This window comes from Tenrec ecaudatus, chromosome 10 (genome assembly GCF_050624435.1).
Source record: "Tenrec ecaudatus isolate mTenEca1 chromosome 10, mTenEca1.hap1, whole genome shotgun sequence".
In the NCBI taxonomy this organism is placed as follows: Eukaryota; Metazoa; Chordata; class Mammalia; order Afrosoricida; family Tenrecidae; genus Tenrec; species Tenrec ecaudatus.
Window position 1 is genome coordinate 53,321,431 of NC_134539.1, and position 13,777 is coordinate 53,335,207.

Genomic DNA, 13,777 nt, shown 5'->3' on the forward strand with positions numbered 1-13,777 from the left:
GTCTACCGAGAGTGCCATAACGAGGTTCAGACCTCCACTGGTCTCCGGAGGCCTCGTTATCCAGGAGGAAAAAAATGTGGTAGAAAAAAAGGAGGAGGGCGAAGGGCAGAGATTGATGATTTCCAGGAATACGGTAGAAAAGCTGGCCTCTGCTGCACCCTTGCCCCGGGTGCAGGGAGAGCTACAGAAACAGCTGCTGTACAGGCATTTCCAAGCCAAAGCAAGGCCCTCGTGGCTGCTCCCCTGTTTCTGAGCACCAGCTCGAGGTAGAGAGTCTGGTTGGGGCTCTGCTCCAACCCCTGCCACATTTCTTCCCAGCTGTGGCTAGAACCTAGAAGGGAAGAGCTGGCATTTAAGAGGCCTGCTGCCGAGTTTGCCCAGGGGTCAAGCCCTTTCCTAGGAGGGACAGAGGGAGCAGACGGAAAAGGGACTCGGCACTCAGTGAAAGTCTATAAAACGCAGCCACTGTCAGCCAATTTCAGACAGCTACTGCATCCGGTCTCCACCACACCCCAAGTAGGTAAATGATATCCACATTTAAGCGCCACGAAGAAGCCGAGGCTCAGAAAGGTTGCCAGAGGCTCAGTTGACTTAACCAGTGTGGTTCAATCTGCATCCACCCTACATATTTTGAGTATTGCATATATGCAACATGTACATACAAAAGAGACAGGATGCATGCCTGCAAAGGGGAACCAACCCCACTGCCATTCGGTTGCTTCTGACTCATAGCGCCCCTATATTAGGGTTTAGGATCTTTAAGGAAACAGAGAGTCGCATCTTTCTCCCATGGGGTGGTTGGGAGGTTTGAACTATCAACCTTGCAGTGAACAGGCTAACACTCAATAGCACCACCAGGGTTCCCATGAAAAAGAAACAGTGTTGTTGAAAACCCCGAAGAGGGTGCTAAGATCAGAGATGGCCTAGATCTTGGTTGAATGCTAAGTCCACTCTCTCTATTGTATTGACGAAGACACACTGCATGCTCTGGAGAGGAATGAAGCCAGAGAGGGGACGAGGCCCCTAATTCCAGTGATTTCTCATGTACTCAAAGCACACTCAGACATCCACTCCTGTCATCATCTGTCCTTTTGTGCATTTACTAACCACCTGTTAGGCCCCTTCAAATGGCAGGTCTTCTTCAAGCACCAGGGCTTGAGGGAAAAATGCTCAGCTTTTAAAAGAGCTTACCCAGAATCAAACTAGGGACTCAGTAATGGATAACAAAATGCCCAAGTAAGTTAAATGATAAATAATATGTTTCCCTGTCCACAGGTTCTCTAAGTCAAGGATCCACTCATCAAAGACATCCGGGCCCCTCTGGGACTCAGGTCAGATCTGGGCCTCAGGTTGAGGAAGCTCTCCTAAGCCTTTCTCACTGACCTCAGCTCCATCTGGGGCTCATCCCCTATGGGTTTTGTCTTTGAGACACTGTTGGATAGAAATAACTTACTTTTCTGCCACCTCCTACATTTCTATCAAAGTCTTTCTGAGCTTTGGTCTTCCCAACAGTCAAAAGAATAAGCGATTTTCTATTTAAAACTTCAGGGGCTGGAGGAATTTGAGGGAGGTATCGTGGTTCAAAATATAAGGCCTGCAATCCGACAGATGTATATTTTATTACTGGCACTGCCATTGTCTGTAGGGGTGATTTGGGCCAGGTTGCTTGGCTGCTCTGTGTCATGGTTTCATTTGCATAAATGAGCATCCTGAATAGTACCCATGGTGTGGTTACTGTAGAATCGAAGTGAGGAGAAGACTCGGGGCCTGGGACTTGGAGCATAGTGCTTGCTCACAAAAGGGGGAGGAAGATAATGAAGATGATGGTGTTGAGCACGGTCTTGAAGTCAAGGTGATGGTGGTGAAGATGCGGACAGTCTGCTCTCTAGCCACCAAGACAGGACATGAAAGCTCGCTTTCAAATCCTGGTCTGAAAGGACGCGGGCTGAGCTAGATTTCTCACTGGCATCGCGAGGAACAAGGCTGACATTTGAGGGGCCCATGGGGGATTTCCCAACTTGGGGTGTAAACAACTCGCTCTTTCCCTCAGCTCTTGCCCCTGCGCCCTCTCCTAGGCCTCCGGGCACACAGAGAGGCCCTGTAGTGAGGCAGGTGGGACATGCAGCCCTGCGTCATAGTGGAAAATCCAAAAGCCTTGGAAAGATAAATAGGCTCATGCAGATAGTATAAAAGTCCTTTTTCTGAACTCGTGTCAGGTAGACCTCAACTGACAGAAACATGGACAACCACACCAAGGCACTCCTACAGATGGATTAAATTAGCTCTCCAATAAACAGGGAGCGCCGGGAGTCGGATCCCTGGTGGATCCTAACCTTGGTGTTTTCTACATATTGAACCACTACCAAATGCCCCTCCAGCATGCCCGGAACAAACGCTGCCAGAGATCTCAGCCAGAGTTAAGGCGGTCAGAGGAGGAAAGTGGGCTATACTTCCCCAGGTCGGGAAGCAGCAGGAAAGAAAGGCATTTGAGCCAAAGGAAGGAGGGAAGGAAGAGAGAGCAGAGTCACTGGAATTCTGGGCTGGTTGACATTTATTTGTTGACGGTGCTCTGTGAGATTTTGAAGGGAAACTGAGACTTCTAACACCCAAGCCCTACCCTCAAGAAGCTTAAAAAAAAGGGGGGTGTCCTGGGTTACCTAGGCCCACATTACTTCTCTCGCTGCATCATCAACACAAGCCTACAAAACAGATTTTTGGTACCCATTTCACAGATGGGTGAGCCAAGCTTCAGAATGGAAATGTGTGAAGCATTTCCAGTCAGAATGGCAGCTCCAGCTGCCTGAGCCCGTGCTCTTTCATTTGCATACTTGTAAACAAGTTGGCTGTGATGTCACGGTCTATCAGAGCTCCTGGCCTTTTTCAGTACACCTTCTGTGTGTGTTAAAAGAAGGCAGACAGTGTCGAAGGAGACAGCAGGAAGGGTGGCAAGATAGGCTTCACCTTGAGACACTGTTTGGCAGACCTTCAAGTTATGTCAGCGATCCCAAGGTCTTTAATTCAGTCAACATGAAGCTGGTTCTAAATGAGACATTATGCTAGCCCTGGTATTTATAGGCATGGTGTGTGTGTGCACACACACACACACCATCCAATAGTTCAGGAATTACTGTGTATTGGCAAAGCCATTTTTCTTTTGAAATGGATCCACCCATTTATGAAATAAATATTTATCGATCATCCTCTATGTGCCAGGCAGGCACTGGTCTAGGCACGGGAGAGACAACAGCGAACCAGAGACTCTGGAGCAGGCAAGATGGACACCCAGCCTAGTCTTAGCCAGGTCTCTAGAATCACATGGTTCTCTTTATTCTAAGCTTACCAAGAAAACCTAATTACAGTTTGACTCTTGTTCTCTGGAGGGAATGGGCTGGTCACATATTCTGGGCCATGTGACTGTTCACTTCTTAATTAAAATTAATCAGCTGGCATTCAGCCAAGAGAGCAAGCCCGGATCAGATGGACTTCGCAGCTGGTTCTTGACAGGGTCAATTCTCATTGCAAGGCAGAATATTTACATCCTGGTTGTTTTTATTTTGGATTTTTAAAGGAAGTCATTATAATTTTGCATAAAAAGCGAGGCATCTCTGACAGAATAGCAAAGGGAACACGTAAAATTTTTATGTTGCGCTCCTTCCTGCCACTCGTTTATCTTCTTCCTTATTTTTTTTCCCACACACTTTAAAAGCATATCATCATGTTGGCATTTATGTCACAACAGGCCTTAGATTGCGCCTGGAAATGACTTGATTTCAACTCCTGGTTTATTTACCTAACATCCATGACACTTGGGAAATGTATACTCTTTTTGACAAGAGACTAATGCCTACCACACAGCATAGCAATGAGGGACAGATGAGATAATGCACAAAGTAATTAGCACCAAAGATGCACTCAGTACCTTTTAGTTGTCATCATTACAATAATTATTGTTACTAAAGGTGGTTATAAATAAGTCTTGAGATACATAACTACAACTCGGCTTGAGGAGGTTGGGAAAGACACCACAAGAAAATACGTCTTCAGCAGACATTTAAGAGCTAACCCAGGTCTCTCCAGGTGGTAGGTGAGGAAGGACATTTCAGTACAGGGCGACATGGATCATGAAGTCACTGGGGTATAAAAGCACAAGGTGAACTCCGGGGTTTTGAGTGGGCCCATAGGGCCTGGCAGCAGGTGACTATATAGAGTCCTCTGCCTTCCCAGACTTTGAACCAGCAGCTAGGACATTTCCCATCAGGCCGCCTGCTCTCAAGGAGTAATGCACATTAGAATCATCTGTGAGTCCAGTTGTAACATGCAGAGTCCTGGGAAGTGATCCCAGAAATTTGAACCCATTTGGTCTGAAATGGGACTGAGGACCCTGGCTTTTTGATACCCCCTCACAGTGGTGCTGACAACATGGTGCTCAATGTACATTGAAAAACCCAGCTTCATACATTCTGTCCTGTTGTACACAGACACAAACACAAACATTCTCTCTCTCTCTCTCCCTCTCTCCCTCCCCACTTCTCCTTTATCCCCAACTCCATCAATTGGTCAAACTCTTTTTCTGACGAGACTTTCTGATCCGGTCTCCAACCTCCAGCCCCTCTCCTCAGCCCCGGGCTCTGGTAGGGAAGCATGGGATCATGGCACATGCTGTGAGCACAATATTATTAGAATCTTCTGGTTCCTATTATTGCAGCATCCAGGCAAAGGTTCCATGCAAATGCCAAGATGATGGCAGTTGTGGGGTAGTTGAAGGTGGCACAAGCGCTGGAGTGACTTCCTCCCAGCTGCCAACCCCTGTAACCATTTGTTCTTTCTTTTTCTCTGCAGAGAGTTGTCTGTACTGCTGGTCTCAGGTGGTACCCTCACCCTGCTCTGGTTCACTGTGTCAAGGGCTGTGAGGTGAGTGTCAGGGCAAGATGCCTATTACCTCCTTAGAATGTTCTTCTGTCATTATAATTATTTTAATGTTGGCTACCATGAACGGTAGCTATGGATTTTTATTACTATTGATTAATGAACGCCTCAGACAGGAATTGGCAATCCTATTTTAAAGATGACACAATTGAGGCCCAGAGATATTAAGAAACATGTGAGGGAGTAACCGCCCCCCCCCAAAAAAAAAAAAACCGGAAACAAAGCTCCACTGAGTGGAGCTTTCATGGTATGCATTTTTTCCCACCAGGCGAGCATCCAGCAACGTGCTCAGAGTTAGTGCACCCAACGGTGTCACCTAGGAAGGTTCTATCTGGTCACAGTGAATTTTTTGTAAAAGCAATTTCACTCAAACAGTGTTTTTCATGATGGCCGATTTAAGAGAACATTACACGGCTGTGAAATTTTGTTTCTTGCTTGGGAAAACTGCCGCAGAAACTGTTGTGATGTTGACCACAGCTGACAAGGACAGCACTGTGGGGAAAGCTCAAGTGTACTAGTGGTTTCCTCGTTTCAAAAAAAAGTGAAATGTCGATTGATGGCAAAGCTCATCTGGACGTCTATCAGCTTTCCAAATGGTCAAAAAGGTTGACTCGTAGTGCATTTGGAGTTGGTTCCACCAGGTCAGGCTGTTAATCAAGCTTTCTATTTAGAGGTTCTGAAAAGATAGCATAACAGTGTGTAAAAAGACACATAACAACGTACCTCGTCATGTAGCCATCTCAGTGTGCCAGTTTTTGCTAAAAGAACAGCATGCCTCTCTTTCCCCATGCACCTGACTCACTTGACCTTGCTCCTTGCAACTTCCTTTTGTTTCCATGGATGAAGAGGGACATGAAAGGGGAGTGATTCGAGAACTTAGAAGAAGTGAAGAAAAGCAAAACAAAAAAACAGAAACAAAAACCAAAGGAGGTGCCGTAAGCCAACCAAACATATGAGTTTGAAAAATGTTTCCACGAATGGAGTTGCAGATTTGACAAATGTATTAAGTGTAATGGAGAGTATTTTAAGGTGATAGGTTATTTTGTTTTAAAAAATTAAATACATAGCTTTGAAAAAAACTGAGTTCTTTTGGGGGTACACCCTCTTATACCCCAAAATGCAATTACTAGGTGACTGAATTGGAATTCCAATCCAGGCTTTTCTGGTTCCAAAGCCCTGTCTACATAATACTGGATCTATGAAGGAGGGAAGATACTGTGATTTAGCAGCTTTAACATACCAAGCCTTTTTACCAACAGTGTCACAACTAGTCTTTAGAAAGCCACATGAGGTACGCTTTTCAAGTTCCCATTTTACTAAGGACTATTGCTCACGGATCACTTGCTTTTGCCCCACAATCCTGTCACTCACTCTCGAGAAATAGTAAAGAAAGTCAAAATCCTTACTACTAGACTGGTAGGTAAAATGATGCAAAGATAAAGTTGTCAAGGATTTCATGTTGCTTGGATCTACAATCAATGCTCATGGAAGCAGCAGTCAAGAGGTCAAACACACATTAAATTTGTTAAATCTACATACAACCTAAAGCTTTGAAAAGCAAAGACATTACTTTGAGAACTTAAGGGCCTGACCCGAATCATGGTATTTTCCATTGCCTCATTCACCTACGTGTGAAAGTTGGGCACTGGGTAAGTAAGACTAAAGGAAAATCATTGCATTTGAATTATGGTGTTGGCAAGCAATCTTGAAAATACCACAGACTGCCAAAAGGACAAGCAAGTCTATCTTGGGAGAAGTACAGCCAAAATGCTCCTTAGAGGCAAGGATGGCAAGACTTCATCCCACGTACTGTGGACATGTTATCAGGAGAGCGCAGTCCCTGGAGAAGGACATCATGCTTGGTAAAATGGAGGGGCAGCAAACAAGAGGAAGACCCTTGATGGGATGGACTGACACAGTGGCTGCAACAGTGGACTCAAACAGAAGAACAATTGAGAGCATGGTGCAGGTCCAGGCAATGTTCTGTTTTGTTGTACACTGGGTAACTATGAGTCAGAACTGACTCAATCGCACCTAACAAGAACAACAGACACCTATTTATTGTATAGGCTGGAAAACGAGAATCAGAGAGGGGAGGATTTAGCCTAATGTTTCAATAACATAAACCCAGGTCTCTGGACCTCCATGCGCAAGAGACCTTTGACCCTTTACTAGGCCACTTCCTGTCCAGGAGCCATTCTCTGACCTGTGTCAAGAAGTATTATCTCTGGGTTGCACATTTCTTTCTGGGTATCGGTCAGTAACTCTCCATGGACTATTTATAGGGCACTAAATTCTGTAGCCTCTGAGAACACCCATTCTCCCAAACTTTAGCCAGGTGTAGCAAAAGCAAGGCTGTGTTTGCTTCCTTCCAGCCTATTGGATTAGTCCAGGATTTGAGGTAACAGAGACTTGGGTGACCTGGGAACTCATTGTGCTGAGTTGGCCGTCTGGGCATCCAGTGTGACAGCAGAATTTGATCTTCTCTTGAATCAGCATGGAGGCCTCAGAACCCCTCACCTGTCAGGCTCTAAGCCTTGCCAGTGATGCTTATCGCCTTTGCCCTTGTAGGTGCCCCTCATCTCTTTGCTCCGTACACTGGAGCTAGTAGTTTGTCATTTGTCTGAGGCTGAAATGCAAGCTTAAAATTGCTCCAAATACTGGGACCAGTGAGGAGCCATCAGCATGGAGTATCTAGTGGTAGCTGGGATAGAGAATTGATTTTGTGATCTCTGAGTCCTGTGTCCAGTACCCTAAGTAGTGTGTCCAAAGAGGTCATTATTTATTTGTTGTCATAGCTTTGCTAAGTACCTGCTGTGTGACAGAACAGTTCTGTCATATTTGGATGCGTTTATTTTACTCCCAACAAATTAGGAAGGTTTTTCAGAATCAACTTGACCTTCATCCATCCATCCATAATTTTACCAAACAATTACTTACAAAACTTATATGACATAGGTTGAGTCAAATTAGCCAGCATTTTCTAGGAAATCTAGGGGAAAAACAAACAAAACAGTGGCATCACTAGAATTCAGTGTGTGGAGGGAGGAGTGTGTGGACCACTTGGACACTGCTAGAGGAAGTGAAACCAAAATGACTCCCAGGTCCCTGGCAAGTGCAGTGCCAGGAGCGCTGGCAGTAGTTGGGGAGAACAGCTAACGCAGGGGCATTACCAGGGCTGTAGTCACCCATCACCCAGTAACTCATCACCCCCACCTCTATCACCTGCAATCACAGTGTAGATCCCTGGAGTCACATGATGACCGGAGAAAGAGAAGCTCTCTGGGAGAATGGGAGAGAGGTAGAGCTGTGGTAAGACGAAGGAGACAAGAACTGGAAGGAAGGAAAGACGGAGTCATTCCACCCACAGAGGTGGAGGGTAGGAGGGGTGGTTATTTGCAGATGGGCCCTGCTCACTAAGCTTGGGGTGGGGAGTGACTCCACAAGTTACAGCGCTGAGTGACACGGTACAAAAAATATATGATTCACATTCCTTGTCCACGAGGAACTCACAGCATCGTAATAAAAAGGAGGTAGACAAGTAAAGCAAGAATTCTGAACTGATGTGCCAAGAGCTTTAACCAAAGCAAGTACAAGATGTCGTGGAGGCACAGAGCAGCCTGGGTCACAAATAAATGAAAAGAAGACTTGTCGGAGAGGTTGGTGTGGGAGCTGGATCTTCCAGGATGAGCTGTTTGTCCTGTCGCATGACTGGTGAAAGGAACAGCCTGAGAAGTGCCAGAGATGAGAGAAATCTCCAGGTGGCTAAGCTTTCCCCTCTAATTGGGACAATACCCCTAAATGAGAAGTTATTATTTTCAGGGGCCAAACCAAGGGAGATCCACCTTCATTTTTTAAAATTCTTCTCTTCCACCCAGATACTCCTTTACTAAGTCAATGCTTTTACTTTAAAGAACAGAAAACTGGTCTCCTACATGAATCTGGTCACATGTGATATGAGGAAGAACAGAAAAAACAGAGTCCACAGGCAGATCTCCTGAGCTCAGACAAAAACAGCCTGTCATTTATTTTTCTCTGCGCCCCCTTACTTTGATATGAATATAATGATGCGTTTGGAAGGCAGCCACTCACCCACCCACGTGCATGTGAACAGACCCAAGCATAGTCCTTACCTGTGCTTAGCTCCACCTTGCTGAGATCACACTTTAGAGCACAGCATGACAATGATGAGATGAAATCTGCTACCATAAATTTGGAGTAGTAAGGCTCTGTGTGTGAGAATTTTGAGGACAGAAGCAAAATCCAGGGTTGCCACACAGAGTGGACTCCTTGGGAACTTGATTCAGAATAGGGAGGAGAGGTCTTTGGATCACAGGTGCTGTGCTGGAATGTGATAGTCTTAGCCAACTGATGATACTTTCTTTCCAATTATTGAACCACTGAGCATTAGAGACCTAAGGGCTTCACATTGCTTCACTCACTTTATATCTATGAAAGTGGTTTTAATTTCATCTTCATTATAGATCCAAGGGTCCCACGATTTTGTATTGGAGAAATCCGTGGACAAAATTTTATCTTTTTTTTTTTTTAAACTAGTAAGCTCCTGGTGGCAGAGTGGCTATATGCATTGAGCTACTAACAGCTTCAACCTCCCGAGCCACTCTTGTGGGAGAAAGATCAGGCTTTCTCCTCTTGTAAATATTTACAGTCTCAGAAACATATAGGGGCAGTTCTACCCTGTCCTGTAGAGTTGCCATAAGTTGGCATCAATTCTATGGCAGGGAGTTTGGTTTTGAGTAAGAATCTAAGACACAGAGAAAATAAGCCAGTTAACCAAAATCACCCAGTAACTCCCCCGCCTCCCCTGGTCAGCTGATGGCGATTTGGAAGACCAGAAGTCATGTTTTCCAAATCCTTACCGACTCCCTTCCCACTGTGCCAGCACAATCGCATTCTATTTCAGAAGCATCACTCTGGGCCATAATCGTGCCCAGCACAGAAGTAAGTGCTGGGAAACAAAGACGAATTAAGCATTGACCATGCGTTTAAGGAGTTTTCAGTCATTCACTAGCTGCACACACATAAACAGATCATAGAATACAGTGCGGCGAAAAGTAGAAGAGGGAAATGCGAGGGCGAGAGGGGAGTCAAAAAGTTCATGGGGATAACAATCCCATGATCTTTTATTTTTACTTTTCCATGAACTTGTTGAAGCTCCCTGTGCCTGTAGCAAAAGAATCACAGAGATGCCTGGACTTTCCCCCAAGATGGCTCTGAGTTCACATCAGTTGTGGCTGAGCCTAATTGTCTTTTGAAAGGAACATGGGGGAGAAATCTCAAACCACCTGTCATAGAGACAGCCTAGCACGGTGAAGAAAACAGGGCGTCAATGGTAGATTTTAGTCACTACAAGACATCTTAGCTAAGTCCCTGGACCTCAAGACCTCCAGCTGTAAGGTGGGATCGGCAATGTTTACTGACATGTTCAGAGAATTGTAACATACAAATAGGTAAATCAGGTGATGCCAGGTGTGTCTGCATTCCTTTCTCAGAGAGAGAGAGAGGCAAAGAGACAGACACGCACAGAGAGCCAAATTTACCGCTGAGTCAATGCTGACTCACAGCGACCTCTAGGACAAAGGAGAACACCCCTTTGAGTTTCTGAGACTGTAACTCTTTATGAGAGTACAAAGGCCTGCCCTTCTCCCTCAGAGGAAAAGCTGCCCTGAGATCCACATGGACCATGGTGCCAAAATCTTTATCATTCTTGGGAAGTTTGCATTCATTCATCTTACAAATATGCAATTATATGTTTGCATGTTTTATGATAAATGATGTTTTTAATTTCTAGGAAAAAATGAGCTGAGATGTTATTTCTTCAAATCAAACACTCTACTGACTTTAGGAACATGTAACTGGTTTCTGTTTGTGGCTCTGCATCCCCAAACTTGCCCAGAGAAACTGTACTTTAGTTGAGAATAATTTGGCTAGATAAGAATCTTGATAAGTCCTAGAAATTATTTGATAGCTTATCCAAGAGAGTGGGGGGAATTGAAGCCAGGGGGTCTGACCATTGAGGTTTGTGAGAAGATCTGACATCTGGAATCCTACCGAGGCTGGTGTTGGGGCTGGCTCCCTTCATTCCCAAAGGCTAATAAGACCTTCTCTTCTTCCTCCCTTGTTCCCCATTGTAGCCCTTCATGGGAGACAATTACTGTGATGCCATCAACAACCGGGCCTTCTGCAACTACGATGGCGGGGATTGCTGCGCCTCTACAGTGAAGACCAAAAAGGTAGGCCAGCGGGTCACTCACCTATTGCTTTCTCCACGCGCGTCAAGCTCACTGGGCCAGGGTTACCCCTGTATGCTGGCAGAATTCTCCTAGCTCAGGTTGTCAGTACTCTACCTGCAAGCTTTATTTTACTGTTTTTATTCTCATGGAGCAAGGTATATAAGAATCATGGATGATGTATGTGGATTTGGTGCCTTAGGGCAAAACTTAGACTCAGTATAACAGCAGGCCATTACTGTAGCAGTGCATACCTCGCGAAGGCAGTGGACCACTGCTATAGAGCCCCCAGAGAAGGCCCCTGCCACAAATGAGGGGATGAAGACTACTGCGCAGAGGGAAGGCTATCTGCAAAGAAAGGTGAAAGGAGGGAAAGGGGCAGGGGGTGACCAGGCCAAGTGTTTTAGGCAGAGGAGTAGTCGGTAAAATCCTAGCGAAAACAGATTTTTAGAGTATGGCTTACATCTAGAGCAGCAGAGAAGATAGCCATTCCCAGTAAGGTCCCTCATGACCCTTGAGCTTGCTACAGTGTCCTTTTCTTCACACTTGTAGAATTGGGGGGGGGTGGTCTTGGTCGTGATTGTCATGCTTTGTGTATCATGGTAAACATAAGGATGATTCAGGGTTTATAGTAAATGTGGAACATTTTAATGCGATGGACGTTGGGAGCAATATAGCACCGAGGAAACATACAACTTCCCTGTATTTCTTTAAGGCTTCCTACCCCGCCACCCCAACTATCATAACCCCAATTCTACCTTAGAAATTTGGCTAGACCAGAGCATGTACATTGGTACAGCTCAGAGCTCACAACACAGGAAATCCAGGACAGATAAACTCTCAGGACGAATAATGAGAGTAGCGATACCAGGAGGGGAAGGGGAAGGAGGGGGAGAGAGAGGGAACTGATCACAATGATCGACATATAACCTACTCTCAGGGAGACAGACAACAGAAAAGTGGGTGAAGGGAGACAGCAGTCAGTGTAAGACATTATATATATATGTATAAATTATCAAGGCTTCATGAGGGAGGAAGGGAGGGAGGGAGGGAGGAGAAGGGGAGAAATGAGCTGATACCATGGGCTTAAATAGAAAGCAAATGTTCTGAGAGTGATGATGGCAACATATGTACGGATGTGCTCGACACAGTGGGTGCATGACACAGTGGATGCATGACACAGTGGATGCATGTATGAATTGTGATGAGCTGTAAGAGCCCCCACTAACATTTTTAAATAAATAACTAAATTAGTTCTTTAAAATTTATTTTTTTAAATAAATAAATTAGATGGATATCAATCACTCAGGGAAGAGTGGCCATTTCCACTTCCCTGACAGGAGCTGGAACTGAAGTTTGGGGTTCTTGTTGAAAGTTGGGAAAGAGGTGGTAGACCCGAGCACTTCAAGTAGAGAGCAGTTCTTTTGTTCAGTGGGTTGATAGGTAAATGTGTGTATTTCTTTTATGTTCATGGACATCCTGGATTGAAAGACCATTTAATCTCAAGGATCACTTGCACGAGTCTCTTATTTTTAAAGAAGAGGGAAGGAAGTTCCAGAGGCTGGAACAAACAAAGGGTCACAGGCAGCCACAGAGCAGCCCTGGTGATCCGGGGCAAGCGTTCCTTTTTTAGATGGGGAACTGGCCCAGGTTAGAAAGGAAGCAGGGTTGTGTCCGTGGTGGCACAGCAGGTGACAGACGGAGGCAAAGCAAGATTCTTGCACTCCAATCCAAGCCCCTTTATCCTGCCGCATCCAAAAGAACGTTGGCCCTTGAAAGATATTCGGATATCACTTAGGTGAAACATCTCAAATAGGCAATGTATAGACATCAAAGTTTTACTGGTTACCAGGCGTAGGAGGTGAGGAGACCAAGTCATTGTTTGGGAAACACTGAGCTTCTGTTTGTGGCGATGGAAGATTTGGTGATGGACATCGTTGGCGGTTGTGCACCATGATGGATGCATTTGTGGCAATGATTATACACGTGAAAAATGTTGACTTGGCAGAGGTCGTGACACAGATAACAAATAGATATTTATTGTTGTAAAATACAGATTTTCACAGCAATAGAAAAGAAAAAAAATATGAAAATACGCCTAAAATGTCAGTGTAATCAGGCCAGATCCATGGAACCCACTCAACGAGCAGTATTGCAGCAGCTTTTTGGAATGACAAGTCGTAATATTAGGGTTTTCTGAGGCTGGTCAGCAATTTCTAAGCATACTTAGTGTTTTATTTGACTAGATCATTGAAGACATATATTTCAATTTCAATACAAGAAAGTAAAACATCTTTTCTGTTAATGAGTTTTATGATTCACCCCGGTATGGAACAAAAGACATTTTTTAAATTCTAGAAAGTAGAAGTGAACCAAATAATTCATTGACTGTATTATCCTCTAAAGATAACCACTGCTTTCCTCCTGGTGTATTTCATTCTGTATGTAAGTGTGTGGGTGGATATGTCTATGTATACAGAATTCATTTTTATTGACTGTATTTTAGTTTTGAGCCTTATTTTCTTTGCTTTGTTCACTTTGCTGTTGCATTGTGAGGTGCTGTCACGTCTGTTTTGATTCAGACAGCCTTATGTATAACA

At 44.8% G+C, this 13,777-nt stretch overlaps 1 protein-coding gene across 1 annotated transcript in view; it reads left to right on the plus strand.

Annotated features, from left to right (window-relative positions):
* The window catches only part of PAPPA (pappalysin 1), a 281,949-nt gene that overhangs the window by 243,829 nt on the left and 24,343 nt on the right, over positions 1 to 13,777 (plus strand). The window contains exons 20-21 of the mRNA XM_075560393.1: positions 4,840 to 4,911; positions 11,082 to 11,180. Of these exons, the coding sequence (XP_075416508.1) occupies positions 4,840 to 4,911; positions 11,082 to 11,180 (171 nt within the window). The remainder of the gene's footprint in view (positions 1 to 4,839; positions 4,912 to 11,081; positions 11,181 to 13,777) is intronic.